A 15,580-nucleotide genomic window follows, 5' to 3' on the forward strand; every position below is an offset into this window, starting at 1 on the left:
GCACGCAGGGTCATCCCACCTCTGCCATGTGATTCTCATTACAGAGACTTCAGGGGAGCAGGGTTCGGCTGTGGCTTGAGGTAAAAGCATTTTTCAAATATTTGAATTTAAGTGGATTTCAATGAAAAACTTCTGCATGTATGATCCTGCATCTGTTATTGTTACATCATTTCTATGATTGATATAATCACATATATAATCACTAATAGTCTGGATAGTGTACAGGACAGTGCTAAGTATGTTGTGTAACTCCTGTATGGTGTGTCTGTTAGCAGTGACACTCATCTAACAGTATTCATTGCCAAAAGAAGATTAAGAAGAAAGGATAAATTGTGCTACAGAAATTTTCTATCATTCTACAAAAGGAACTTTTGAATAAAATGCTTCAGATTGTGGTTGGCTGTGATTGTTTATACTAAGGGGAATCATGGGTGTTTAACACAGCGTTAATTTAAGACATTAGGGTTGGATGACAGATATGTTGAGGAAAATAAACACTGTTTTGAGGGTATAAATGTCAACTATAAATACTTGACATACCCTTACTGTCTAATTTCTCTTTGTCCTGCTAGTATAAGTTTCCTCTGCCAGAATAAGCTGTTGTCAGCATGCCTGTAGTCACCAGTGATACAAAAGAGGCACCAACCAAGTGCAAACTAAAGCAGTAATGGAATGAGTGTGTTTAATCTTATCTATTTTTCATCTATTGTTGTTCAGTCCCCACCACAAGCTGGAGTGGAGCACGCTGTCAGTTGCTTGAACATGTACATTGCCGTTATTATTCATTTATAGAGTCCTGATTCTGTCATGCATATGAGTCAGTCAAGTGTAAGAGGGTCAGTCTGTGGAGCTTCTATAGCAGTACATTTATCATGTAGCGCCATAAAAGAATAAAGCAGTCTTTTAATGGTGCTTACTGTAAACATCTCATTTGGCATGAGATGATATATTTATATATGTCAAATGTGCTCTTCTTTCAAAAACGTATCATGAAACTAAATGTACACATTGAGATGTGACAGAAATATAACTTTCTAGTTCCAAAGCTCTGGCTGATAGCTTAATTTTGAACCTTTAAAGCATCTGACATTCAACCTAAACTATGTTCTGAAGAGTGATGCATTTTTCACTTCATCTGAAATGCTGTCTCTGTGTGGAGATGGCAAGGGTGTGTGTGTGTGTGCGTGTTAAACACACACTCCCTCCTTGGTTAGAGCACTTTAGAGGAGTTCGTCTGTCTCCTTCTTCAAAGAGCTGATCCTCAGGGAATTTAAGTTATTTTTTGCTTCTTTTAAAAGTACCAGCTTCTTTTATTTATTCAGAGAGGCCAATACTAAATGACAGCTTGTTCCCTCATACCGGTCCACTGTTGTTCATAAAACAACTTCATTGCACGTACTATTACCTGTCCTAGTTGCTGTGCAAGTTAGAGATGTGAACAACATTAATACTGCACTTTAATTACATGTAAATTATATGGAAGGTCTACTGGCCACCTTTCCTGGAGCCTCTGTCTGAAGCATTATTTCTTGTTGGAAGGTAAACCAATCAACCACAAAGAGAGACTAATTTACCCCAATAAGATGCAAAATGACCACATATCTGTGCCCAGAGGCCCATTATCTCATAATCCGTCCCTGGTATACTATGGATGGGTCATATGGATCAAATCGTCTATCACACTGTATGTAATCTGTAATGGCACAATAATGATGGACAGGTGAAAGTTAAAGAAAAAATACAGAATAGAAAAGAAAAACAGAATAAATGAGCAGAAAAGCACAACAAATGTAGATGTGTCCATACGTAGCTCACTGACTGGTTTGATGACTATGAAAATCAAAAGATTTTAAACCAGCTGAACATCTAGGTGACATTTTGGAGCAACATGTTCATGTCATTATGTTGCTCTCCAACTCCTCAAAATGCCAGATGAGGAAATATGTCCATCCCTCCAGTAGATGTCCAGAAACTATGAGAATATGTGACAAGGAGCACTGAGGCTCATGCTGAGGCCTGTCATTAGTCACTAGTAGAACGTCGTTAGTTTTTCAGGTCTTTGGTCATAAGGCAACATTAGTAAACTTGATGATGGTTCTTCATTATAGGTTAAGGGATCATCAAAGTCATCAAAATGTCATGGCAACTTTGCAGTAGTTATCAAATCATTTTACTCAAAACCCCTAATGTCAAGGTTGTGGTGGGTCTGGAGGAAGAGTTAGGTGGTGGCTAAAGGCATTGCAATTCATCCTCTGGGCACCATGAATGTCTGTACCAAAATTTGTGCCAAACACAGACATTTTCTATTTTGGTATGTTTTAACATACAGTTTTAACATTTACTCTCATTCACAGGCTGTCAGATAATGACAATGTTTATAACAGTGTCTCTAGTTACATCAGCTAACAGGTTTCCCGCTTAGTTTGTTAGTCTCAAATTGATAGCAGCATGAATCAGCAGATGAAGCAGGTTAACTAAATAGTATCTATTGAGAATCATAATAATTTTCAATATACGGTCTATTTTCCATTCTTACATGCTTTAGACTTGAGGATTGATATCAGGTCCAAAACTTGATCCTAGTGTCCCATAGGAGAGACAATAAGGCTGCAAAAGAAGGTCCATTTACCCACTCACATAAAATTTTCTGTTTTGTTTCAATGCAGCAACAGAAAATACATGAAGAAGCAAGGAAAGGGCGACACTGCCAGCATCCCTCTCACTTCTCCAACAGGGAGCAGTAGTGTGCAGGTTTACCATGACTGCCAGAAGGTAGCCTTTAAGATGTGTCCTGGGAATGGCCATGCCACAGAGAATGGTTCCCACAATAGGAGAGACCAGGTCACCAACCATGATGACACAGGCAAGATGCCAGACATCACCTCTAAAAGTCAAGACCAGAGGTACAGCCTTAAAGACGAGAGTATGAACAGGAACTCCACATGGACAATGGATTCGAGCAGCCAGGCCTACTCGGGGCCAGAAGACAACTCTACAGACCCACATGAGACCCTGACAGAGACCTCAACTCTGACGTTTGTGGACGCCCACATCATGGAGGAATCAGCAGAGAGTCACAGTCTCCACGGGGTGGGGATGGTTTACCTGAAGGAGTTTGTGCTGATAGATGATGATGATGATGGAGACATGTCACTAAGAGAAAAAACTGTGACAGATTTGTCTGTGATGGATGGAAAAGCTGCTGACCTGGTTTGTGGAAGGCTGTTGTCAACATCCAGCGGTTCAGTGTCAGAGTGTAAGGGGGAATCTCCAGCTCCTGAAGCACCTCCTCATGAGGAAGTTAAGACTCCACATGAAAAGAGACGCTGCTGTTTCTGCACCCTTTTATGACCATGCAGGAGGTCACAGGTTTGAAATCTTCAGAGTCCAAGATCAGGACTGTGAGCCATCCAAGAGGTCTCTGTGCTCTGAGCTTTTACATATGTTCCTGTTGAGGCACAGGGCACATGTGCAGTTATGATGAGATACAGTGGGAAAAGTGTAAGAACGTTTCTTTTATTAAAAATTTCTTGCAGTGATTTTACAGAGCCATCATGGGACATCATAAACAATCAACCAGCAAAAATATTTTTAACCACAGATTCATTTGAATATGAAATTTACAGTTTGTATGTTGAGAGGTTTAGTGCTTCCTTAATGTGACTGTGTGATTTAACATAGTAATTTTAAGTTTAAAAAACATATCACTGAAAATTTTGATACTAAAATGCATGTTCCTCTAATATTTGATCTAAATGACAGACTGTGATACATAGAAGGTCTTGAAAGATCAGGTGCTAATATCAAATAAAAGAAACCTCAATAAGTAACATTGTGTGTGTAGTTAGATTATTTATGTACCCACTTGGTTCAGCCATGGGCTATAGAATAACACTGCTAATATTGCAAAATATAAGAATGTACAATAACTGCATCATGAAGCTGAAGTATTGTGCAATGAGTAAATCCAGCAATCTTGGTTCAGTTTGCACTGGGTTCTGCACTAGAAGAGTTTTTGACCTCTAGTAGCAGCATGGAGTGTTTTTATGGGTGGGTCCCCATTTTGCACATAGGAGGACACTCATGCCCTGGTACAAGCATGCAATGCAGTTTCAAAACACAGTCTCGTCAGTGGTTCCATGCTGTTCCACTGACTGATAGATGGTGGTGGTAGCAATGTGTCAACACCAGCCAACAGGAGATGGCGTGCCTCTCACCAGTCAACTTTATCCTCAGGCCAGTTCATACTTTAGGTTACATAAGGTGTAAGGTTTTTACAAAGACAAAATCCTGTGTTGCATCTTTGGTCTATGAAGTACAGCGATAATTCAGGCAGAGTACTGAAATGAGTCAGACTTACATAAGCTAATTGAAATCAGTTGTTTCATTCATGCTTCACAATCATTTCACACTATTCACAGATGTGTGGCTGCAAGGTGACTTTGCACCACTGGTACAGTTGATAATAAAAACAATTTTCATATATGATTTTACTAAGGGGTGTTCCAACAGAATTTGTGTTAATGTGCCAAAATCTAACTCAACAGTAATTTGCTATAAATAAGCCAGTTTATTGACATAAGTGTTGCTGACTATACTACTGGTTTTTCAGTTTCCTATTGAACTGGTTAATTAGCAATGGCAACATACACCAAGTGACAAAGAAAATTCAGGAGAAAAGATGGATTCTACTGCCACGTTGTTTCACTAATCAGGGATCTCTTGGACATTCAGTGCAGGATGATTAACCTTAGCTCCCTGCTGACTTTGACTCTTTACACTGTATCCTGTCCAAATCTAGTCAAATGTGAGTCTGCACAAACAGACAGATCTGCCACGCTGGTCTTGGATTCAGACAGAGAGGTTTTGGAGGCTGGCTGCTCTGAGGAACAGACCAGGGTTACTCCATCAGATCCAGCAGGCACTGATATGAAGTGGTATACTGTAGCTTACTCATTTGAGTGACAGTGAGACCCTAGTTAGGACCCTGCTGGGCAGAGAGATAGCAGCTCACCAGACTTATCTCTCACTCCCACAACACACCAACTGACGTCCCCCCAGCAACCACTACAGACCCTGTGGTAGGACGAAGAAGGACTTACTTCTTTAAGGTATATGTTTGTGGATTATAATAAAAGATTAATTGAGCCACCTTTAATTTAATAAGTATTTTAAGGTTCCGGTGCACCATGATAATCATTAATTTTTGTCTATAATAGTAGTATAGTAGTGTTATTATTTAATATTTAGTTGTTCTCAGTAGTAATTGTTTGTACATCATGTCAGTACCTTCCTGTCAGTTTTTTTACATACATAGTAAATGTGTGGTTAGTGTGTTACAAATTGACACACGTTTGTTAAAGGGGATCCAGCACTTTTGTTAGACTAAATATAGCCTTTATCAGCCCAGCAACATGAGTGTGCAGTTCACCAGAGTGAGCACTGAGTGTGTCATCAGCACATGTGTAGTGTAACTGAATGTGTCAGAGAATGACAGATGAAAGCCACAAAAACCACCAGCTAAAAGAAGACCATTGAGAAAAGAAGTTATTTCTCTTGCTGACCTCAGCTCACCCACTCACAGAGTCCTCTCAATCCTGGTTATCAAATGCATTCAGCGTCATCATGGTCCACAAGACGGAAGTAAAAATTGAAAAAAAGAAGATGGGAATGAGGATTTTAAGTGAAGTACAGAGAACAGCAGAACTACTCTCTCAGAGGACTCACAAGACGAACAGAACAATGATTGTGGTTTTTCTGCTCTGTGTTGTTGCAGGTGAGAATACTGATGATAATTTTTCTTCATCATTACCATTTGGTTATTATTTATTAACTGGAGAATGATACAAAAATCTTTGAGGATAGTGACTGATGGATGCTCTCTCTATCCTGTCAGGTATTCCAGCAGTAGGCCAAACTCTAGATGTGTGTGCCACCTGCCACGCTAACGCCACATGTGACAACAAATCAGACAGCTCTGGCAAAGTTTGTAACTGCAAGTACGGGTTTGTTGGAAATGGCAGAACCTTCTGTCAAGGTAGGAAGAAACTTTTGTTGTCCATTAATCCAGCCGTTATCTATACCGCTTATATGTTAAGGGTCGCAGAGGGGCTGGAGCCTATCTCAGATGACGTTGGGTGAGAGGCGGGGTACACCCTGGACAGATCGTCAGTCCATCGCAGAGCCAACACATATAGACAAACAACCAATCACTCTCACATTCACACCTACAGGTAATTTAGAGTCACCAGTTAACCTAAACTACATTTCTTTGGCCTGTGGGAGGAAGCCAGAGTACCGGGAGAGAACCCACACAGACACAGGGAGAACATACAAACTCCACACAGAGGGCTCGAACCCGCAACCTTCTTGCTGTGAAGTGACAGTACTAACCGCTGTAACACCATGCCACCCTAACTTTTGTTGTTTTTTCTAACATTATATTAAATTCTATTAAAACTGCTCTAACTAATATATATGAACTAACAATGGATCAAGTAACTATGTGTAATGTGGAAGGTGCCCACCATAGTGACATACCAAAGAGAGTTATCACCTGACACTGCAGTTCCTCTCTGTTCTACAGAGCTGTTTAGTGTCTCTCATCTCATTATTTTGGTTTCAATAACTACACAGCTTTCCTCTTTTGGTTCAGTCTACTCAGGGCCAGAGGACCCATTGTAGATTTGTGATATACTAGTTACTTTTGGCACCTATCAGGCATTTGACTTCTTGGGGATCATCTTCTCAAATTTGGAAATTATTCCTGACTCTTGACTTTAACTTGCTAACATGATTACATGTTAGTCTGTCACCATCCCAGTGTCAGTGCTGATAACGTGACACACAAAACTATCACTGCGATTACATGTCTTTGTCTGGAATAACTAATAGTAATTAATGTTGAAGCATGGTAAGTAATGTTGGATTACCATTTCTTATTTCACAGGCCATTTGGAAATTTTGTGGTTAGATATATATAATAATTTCAATTAACAACGGGTGAAGTTTTGATGCTTGGAATCATTGGGTCAGCCCAGCAACACAACTCCAAATACATGTAAATGTTGCACTGTGTCTGCTTGATATGTGAGTAGGCCACAGTTTTCTGATATGCTCACCATATCAACTTTTTAGGGTGATATCAATGTTTACAGCTTGTTCCCCAAGTGGTCAAAACATGTATTTTCTGTTGCTGCATTGAAACAAAACAGAAAATTTTATGTGAGTGGGTAAATGGACCTTCTTTTTGCAGCCTTATTGTCTCTCCTATGGGACATTAGGATCAAGTTTTGGACCTGATATCAATCCTCAAGTCTAAAGCATGTAAGAATGGAAAATAGACCGTATATTGAAAACTATTATGATTCTCAGTAGATACTATTTAGTTAACCTGCTTTATCTGCTGCTTCATGCTGCTATCAATTTGAGTAAGAGTCTATGAACCATGAATGTCTGTAAAAAAAAAAAAAAAAAAAAAAAGTTTCATGGCAGTCCATCTCATTGTTGTTGTTTTGTTGATTTTTGTTGTTAGATAGTTCAGTCTGGACCAAAGTAGCAGATCTACCAACTGACAGAAAAACCAACATTGCCATCCTTAGAGCCATATTAGTAGCATGGCTAAAAATCAATGAATACAGCTTAAGGAGAATAAGAAAATGTATTTCAACTCCCTCTCTTCTAGGTTTAAATACAATAAATGTTTTTATTTTTGTCTTTCAGATAAAGATGAGTGCCAGATAGGAGCCAGTAAGATCTGTGGGCAGCACACCACATGCCACAACACATATGGCAGCTACTACTGTACCTGCCTGTCTGGCTACAGTCCTTCTAACAACATGGCCATCTTTATCCCAAATGATGGAACCCATTGCCAGGGTGAGTGTTTTACACTGTCTTTTATAGGGCTGTCAAAGGCATACATCTACAGAAAAGGGAATAAGCCAAAAACTGTATCATGAAATCCAATACAGTATATACAATAGGTGAAATATAAATACATTCTCTCACAGCAGGGATTAAAAAATGTTGACTGAAAATGTGTCAACATAAATCTAGTAGTCATGTGTATTAATGTAATCATAGAATTCTACACGTAAGGTGATGCATTTTGTCACCATTTTGCCTCAGTCTTTTAAAAGATTACGAGTGAATCTAAATTATTTAAAGGCTAAAGTTAGTACACACACAGACGTTTTGTTTTAAAAGATACATTATTTATTTCAGAGAGGTAATCTTTTAAATAAATCATTGTAGAGTGGTGACTCTCTTCCTGAAATTAGTGTTTGGACCTTTACCAAATGGATGCCATGAGTGTTATTAATTCACATACACTGTTTCCCATTCTCACTGGCTCTGCAGACATTGACGAGTGCAGGATCACAAACCTGTGTGGAGAGGGAGGTCAGTGCAGGAACCTTGACGGCAGTTTTGAGTGCAGCTGTCAGCTGGGATACCAAGTCCACAATGGAGTTGAGCCTTTTCATCCTCAAAGAGACAAAGCTTTCTGCAAAGGTGAAAATGCATTGATGACATTTGTAAAATACTATACTATGTACTGTACTATAACAAGATGGACTACAACAAGATGGACTATACACTTTATACAGTGACAAAGTATGTGAACTGCCAATTAGAATCTTTCGTGTTTTTGTTGAATACCATTGAACATTCACATGGTGGAAAGAAATGAGTGAATTCTTGGATTTAATAGCTGCTTGAACCTCCTTTGGTCACAATGACCTCATTCAAGCTCTTCTGTCAGCTACAGCTCAGACCTGCCCAATGGTCCAAGAAGAACTTTGGACCATTATTCCACACAGAACTGATTCAGCTCAGACATTTTCTAAAGGTGTCTGGTGTGAACAGACTGGGCTCAGACTGGGCCACTCCAAAAAGTGGATTTTCATTGTCTGAGGTCAGTCTGTTGTAGACTTACTTCAGTCTTTAGGGCCATTGTGGCATCACATAACTACTACTGAACTCATGAACTCACTTCCCCAGGTCTCCAGGTTTGCTAAGTCCTCCAGTTAGCTTTTGTTGGTGTCATTAGTGGAGGGGTTCACATATCTACACTGTGAATGTTTGAATCATTTATTCAGTATGAACAAGACACTGTCTTTGTTTATGATTGTAACTGAGATGAAGATCTGACCATATTTTCAGACAACTTTATATATGAACGCAGGTAATTCCAAAGCACTCACTTACTGCAGAAGTATTATCTGGCTGGTGTATTAGTCCCTCCTGAATGAGGAATCAATGGAGATGACCAGATGGAGAGAAGCTGGATCTAAAATATAGTGTTTTATGTTTTTGCTCCACTCAGTGGTTGACTGTGGCCCACCTGCCTCAGTGGAGGACACAGTGCTGTTGTCAGTCACAGGGACCACATATGGCAATGTAGCCACATTTGCCTGTGATGAAGGCTTCATTTGGGCGAGAGGCGACAACACCTCTGTGTGTGGAGTTAATGGACTGTGGAGAGGACTAACGATGGTCTGTGAAGGTAACAAAATACTAATCATTCATGATCTAGAGAGGAGTGTTACTGATTGTTAGGCTTTTCTGGATTTCTAATGAGTCATTGAAATGCATTATGGGGCTTGATGATTTAATGTCAGCTACGTACTTTTATAAACTGCCAAATTTATCACATTGTAACTGTTAATAATTTGCAATACTGATTGTATCTTTCTAAGGATGACAGTTTCAGTCTGCACATCACTTTGTTCCAGACAAGCAATGGATGGACTGCCATGAAATTTGGTTTACACCTCGGGATGAACTGTAATATCTTAAAATGATCTTTTCATTTAGCATCATTATCAGGTCATGATTTTACTTTGGTTCCTGACCAAATTATATTTCCATCAGCTTTAGATGAACACTGTTTTAGGCACTAATAAGCAAATATTAGCACACTAACATGCTAAACTAAGATGGTGAACCTGGTAAGTATTATATCTGATAAACATCAGCATTGTCACTGTGAGTATGTTAGCATGCTAATGTTAGCATTTTGTGCGAGTACAGCCTCTCTGATCTGCCAGCATGGCTGTAGAGTCTTCATCCCATGATTTTCTTTAAATAAGTTTCATGCAGCATGTCATTACTGTGGTTCTCAGAGGTTGACTGTGGCTCTCCCCCTGCCATCCCTCACTCTCATATGCTGTGGAATAACAGCTCAAGGATGGGCACTGAGGTGGTTTATCAGTGTAACTCTGGCTATCATAATGTTGGAAAGGGAAATGTCTCCATTTGTATTGCTATGGGACAGTGGGAAGAGCCGTCTGTGCTCTGCCAAGGTACAGTAACTGTTTTATCAGATCATTTTAGTGGTTTTCTGCTTTTGAGGGCTAATTATAGATCCACTCATACTTCCAAAAAACCCTCATCTTTCCCATTTATCGTTCTGCTGTTCACATAGATAAATAAGTAAACTTGAAGTGAGTGAATCCAAATCCCGGTGTTCATATTTCATGGTTGTGGTGTGTTTTATTCCACATAGAGACTTTGTGTGGAAGTCCTCCTATAAGTGAATCCACTGAGCAGGTGTGGGACGGTAACACAGCTCCTGGCAGCACTGTGCTCTATTTCTGTAAACAGGGCTTTTTGAACAAAGGAGGACATAATGTATCAGTCTGTAATGAAAACGGTCAGTGGACACCTCCATCTCTGTCATGCCAAGGTAATTCAAACAATACATGAGACAGCTGAAATTGTTTTCCTTCCTATTGTTAAAAGGTTGGAAACCTTTTGTTGTGTTTTCTATTCTGTGTATCTATTATGTATAATCAGTTTTAGGAAAAAAATATGCCTTAATTAACAGTATTTTACAATACACACCCACACAGGTGTTTTCATTTATCCTGTCTGATTAGTGTGTGCATGCCCACACAGTCACACAGTCCACAGTCAGCATAGGTGAAATCAACTGTGTGAGAGTTGCATGAATGTGGAGGTCCATGTGAACATAAGCAGCACTTTTGTCAAACTGTAAAGAATTTATTGGAATGAAACTTGACCTCAAAATGTTATGTGTGTCTATATGTATTTCCTGTCCCAGAGATATTATGTGGGGATCCTCCTATACTGCCCCACACAGGGCAAGTGTGGAATGGCAGCTCCACCATTGGAAGTACAGTGACTTACTACTGTAAAACAGGATTTTATCACAGTGAAGGAAATAATGCATCACAGTGCACAATTAATGGTTACTGGACAAAGCCAAACATCACATGCCTAGGTAACAACTCACTCCAAAATATCATCAGTGCTGTAGTTGGTATTACTTTCTCCTTCTGTTGTCCAGAGTCAAATAATAACCATTTCCACTCTGTTAAATGATGTCATTTGCATCCCTGTAGAAGTTCAATGCGGTGTGCCCCCACCCATCCCTCACTCTGTCATGCTGTGGGATAAAATTTCCACTGTGGGCTCTCAAGTTGTTTATCAGTGTAAATCTGGATATCACAGTGTTGGAGGGGGAAATGTATCAGTTTGCACTGCCAGTGGAGGATGGGATGAGGCATCTATGCTCTGTCAAGGTGATAATGACATTGACTATTTATCTATGCATAAGTGTGTTGAGTATGTGTATCTATATCACAGTGCCAGTGACCTATAATGACTTGCTGTGTTTTTGTTGTAGAAATCAGTTGTCAAGAGCCTGTTTTTAAACCTCATTCTAAAATACTATGGGATGGCAGATCACACATTGGCAGCGTGGTGTCCTACCAATGTGATGAAGGATATCGCACCAGAGGCCAGAAAAACTACTCAATATGTGGAGAGAATGGCCAGTGGGAGAATATTGATCTATGGTGTGAAGGTGCAATGTCTGATGACAGATATACTCTTCTCTGTGTGTTGCATTCACCAGCTGTCAGGATTTGAAAGCCTGTTGAGACCCCACAGTCTGTGCTAATTCATGTCTGTGTGCAGAAATAAGCTGTGGTCCCCCACTAATCCTTCCCCATACTAACCTCCTGTGGGACCACACCAGCAGACCGGGAAGCGTGGTGTTGTATGAGTGTATGGATGGATTTTACCTGACGAGTGGAAATAATTTGTCAGTATGTTCAATATCAGGAGAGTGGGGGAAAATATCTGCAAAGTGCCGAGGTACAGTGATCAGTGATCTCTATACATAGACATGCATCTATTCAACTGTGGAGAAGTCTTTATTGTGATTATTAATATTTTATTGTTGCATTTCTGTTGATAATTTGTATGTTTGTTTTGTCTATCTCTGCTTGGGTTCTACATGCTCAGTGACTATCTTGAGTTTTGAGGTAAATCTTATGGAACGATGCTGCAGATTGGCTTTTACCACTCTTCCAGTGGAGATCACTGAGAACCCACACAATGATAGGCACGCAAATGTGTAAAATATATATTAACCGTGCATACAAAACCTCATAATGAAATGTGTACAGCTTAGTTTTTATCATTTTTTTATTACTTCTTGCTTGTATTTTTAATGTTTTGGGTTTCCTTTAGGTGCAGATTGCAAAGCAAATGAAACACTTTGTGGGTTATTTGCTGCTATTTTTGAGTTAATCTGTCATTTAGTGCCACTATCTTTCTTTTTTTCAGCTAAATGTGGCCCAGTTCCCTTCCTTGCCAACTCAGAGGTTGTGTGGCATAACAGAAGTGTAGTGATTCACCGCTGTGTGGACGGATATCACAGCTGGAGGGGCAGCAATGTCTCTGTGTGTGGTATGTCTGGGATGTGGCAGAAAGCTACTCTAACATGCATAGGTGAGTAAGAGAGCATAGCAGGTGAACATAACCCCACTAGGAACATCTGTGTGCTGCAATGTTCATTAGGCCTCACAAAATAAAAGGTGCTAAATAGATACTTGTGTGATGTGTGATGAACTCTCTTTCTCTTGTCTCTTACAGAAATAAAGCCACCTATCAATCACCTATATGTTCTCAATGAAAAATGTGTGCATTGGAGAGCAGAGAAGTATGAGGAGGATACAGAGGTTTACAAGGTAACAGGACATATCATCATCTGCTGTGCTTATCTTTGACTATTGTTTCTACTCAACCATCAGCTGTTTTCAGTCATTTTCTACATTACCATGCAATTACCATACTGTTTTTGTTTTATGTTGTATTTTTTTGATCTATGGAGGTTTTGTGATCCTGACTGATGCCACATTCCATGTAACCATTTCAGGTGACATACATAGGGTCAAGAGACTACCAGAGGTCTTTTCATGATAAAAGGAAGCAGTTTCTGAGCTCCAAGGCTGATCAGTTGGATCTCTGTCTCAACCTGCTTCCAGTCACAAACTACAGCATCTCCATCACTGCAGTGTCTGCCAGATTCACAGCCACCATCACCACTAACACCAGTTTACCAGGTATCACTGTACTGGCAGTCTAACATAATAATTTGCTGCATCAATACACAACCTACAGTTTTTAGCTTTGCTCTGGAAATATGTAGGAATGAAATAATTACACTTTATTTCCTCTTTATACTGAGCAGTGCACATTAAGTATAATAACATTTAACAGTGCCTCCAGCACCAGTTGTTTACTACAGAGAATTTGAGACTCCTGTACCAACTTTGAGGCTACGCAGATCAGCCAACACGCTGGACCCAATAAGGTAACAGCCAAGATGACAAAGGGGCAAGGGACAGCATCCAACTGTGACAGTCATGAACCTTCATACTTTAAATGACCAGTGTCCACAATTTATATTGCTTGAATCATTAGGAAACAACTAATAACAAATCAAGTTCGTAACACATTCGTAACCCCTGGACAAAACCTTTCTACTGCTTCAACATGCATGAAAATCCAGTCAGTCTCCATCCAGTTTTCATGGCTAAACTCAGTGTCTCACTATGTCTCTACTGACATTCACTGTCATCCAAACACCACAGAAAAGCAGGTAGGACTGCTTTTCTGTGGTGTTGACAGCTGATAAGTAATAAGAAATGTCAGTATAGAAATGCCACACTAGATTTGAGGTTCAAAGATAGTATCACCATTACATACTTGTCCACCACAGAGCACAGACAAGTTAATTTTCATACTGAAATGTCCAGTATGGTATGTATCTTGGTTACAGTTCTTTAAAAACAAATTTAAGGGATCAGTATTAGTATTGTTCATTTAGGTATTTATGTTTAAAAACAAACAAACAAACAAAAAAACCCAGTTTATTCAATTGTTTATTATTACCCACATTAATATGACCATTATATAGTCAACTTAAAATGCCGTATTGCACCTTCAAAAAAAAAAGTAGTTTTTTTTCTTTGTTCTTCATTTGACAGTTTGTACCAAGTGTATGTGCTTCCTGTAGAGGAGATTATAGTGTTTGATTGTTCCTCTCCTGGACTCTCAGACCCCTCAAGCAAAAGTAAATCCTCCTCTGAGTATATCACTGCCCAGATCCACGTCAGAGAAGTCAGAACAGAGATGAACTTTACTGTTGGGGATGGACTTCACTATGGAGGCTTCTATAATGCACCTCTGGAGAATGGCAGAAACTATTATATCATCTTACGAGCTGTCAGTCAGTGGAAAACAGTAGGTGAAACTGTACAACATAAAAATGTATTGACTGGTAAACTGCAGCAGACTTGACCTGTTAAATCACCTGAATGCTTTCTCCCCTAGGATTTAAAAAGTTCCTGTGTCCTGTGGGCTGAAATAAAAGGTAATTTAGTGTAGTAGTGAAAGTTAGAATTGACTTTTGATTGAGATTTATTTGGGGAAATGACATTTTGCCTAATTACGTTCTGAAGTTACGACAAAAGGAAAGAAAGTATTTTAAAATGCAAAAACAAGCAGATGTAGAAAGTGCTTCATCATCAACTACTCACATAAAGCATTTCCTTGTTGCAGGTACATCCTATGTTCTGAGGGTTTCACTGCTGTCTACTGCTGTATCAGTAGGACTAGTTGCCTTGGTCATTTTGGGTGGATACAGCTGCACCTGGTATGGAAGATACACAGCACAAACTCCATTATACTATCTGATACTATTTATAGCTGACATCACAAAATACAGGATTAATATGAAACAAAGATTTCAGACCCAACTATTTATATTAAAATACTGTTTTTGCAAAAATATTTGATCAATAAATGTGGGTATTAGAGTGGATTAGGTTACTGATTACAATTTAGTATATCACCAGTCTATGATGGGCAGTTGCTACAAGTTCATGTCAAACACTATACACAACCTAAACGTGGTTTAATAACCTGATTGTTTCTTTTCTTTCTCTTTTTTTAGGTATTTCAAGAAGACATGACACCCCTTAATGCTAACCTATTTTCTACTTGTAATTTTTAGCATTTTGTAAATAACTATAATAAACCTTTTCTCTACCTTTCATTACTGGACGTTGATGTGTGTTTGCAGCTAGCAGCAACACTGTGAGGCAGTGAAGTCAGAAATGACAATTACTTGTATATGTGTGTGTGTGTGTGTGTGTGTATATATATATATATATATATATATATATATATATATATATATATATATATATATATATATATATATGTTGTATTGTACACACACCAGACTGAATGACTCTAC

At 39.1% G+C, this 15,580-nt stretch overlaps 2 protein-coding genes across 9 annotated transcripts; both read left to right on the top strand.

Annotated features, from left to right (window-relative positions):
• si:ch211-12e13.12 (paralemmin-2) lies at positions 1 to 3,813 on the top strand. The gene is made up of 2 exons (XM_018668379.1): positions 1 to 80; positions 2,667 to 3,813. Exon 2 carries the CDS (start codon positions 2,680 to 2,682, stop codon positions 3,349 to 3,351), a length of 672 nt encoding a protein of 223 aa, XP_018523895.1. The 5' UTR covers positions 1 to 80; positions 2,667 to 2,679; the 3' UTR covers positions 3,352 to 3,813.
• A 1,051-nt stretch (positions 3,814 to 4,864) lies between these two features.
• Positions 4,865 to 15,376, top strand: susd1 (sushi domain containing 1). Of its 8 annotated transcripts, none has more exons than XM_051075135.1 (20): positions 4,868 to 5,111; positions 5,570 to 5,776; positions 5,897 to 6,037; positions 7,723 to 7,878; positions 8,362 to 8,514; positions 9,329 to 9,508; positions 10,128 to 10,307; positions 10,511 to 10,690; positions 11,069 to 11,248; positions 11,370 to 11,549; positions 11,654 to 11,833; positions 11,947 to 12,126; positions 12,601 to 12,765; positions 12,910 to 13,004; positions 13,193 to 13,379; positions 13,537 to 13,630; positions 14,307 to 14,562; positions 14,653 to 14,692; positions 14,881 to 14,974; positions 15,275 to 15,376. In XM_051075135.1, exons 2-20 carry the CDS (start codon positions 5,626 to 5,628, stop codon positions 15,291 to 15,293), a joined length of 2,811 nt encoding a protein of 936 aa, XP_050931092.1. In that variant the 5' UTR covers positions 4,868 to 5,111; positions 5,570 to 5,625; the 3' UTR covers positions 15,294 to 15,376. The 8 variants fall into 8 exon arrangements, with proteins under 8 accessions (XP_050931096.1, XP_050931092.1, XP_050931093.1 ...); XM_051075136.1 differs by having other exon boundaries at positions 5,619 to 5,776; XM_018669692.2 differs by having other exon boundaries at positions 4,869 to 5,111; positions 5,585 to 5,776.
• Positions 15,377 to 15,580: the final 204 nt, after the last annotated feature.

This window comes from Lates calcarifer, linkage group LG13 (assembly GCF_001640805.2).
Source record: "Lates calcarifer isolate ASB-BC8 linkage group LG13, TLL_Latcal_v3, whole genome shotgun sequence".
Lineage (NCBI taxonomy): Eukaryota > Metazoa > Chordata > Actinopteri > Centropomidae > Lates > Lates calcarifer.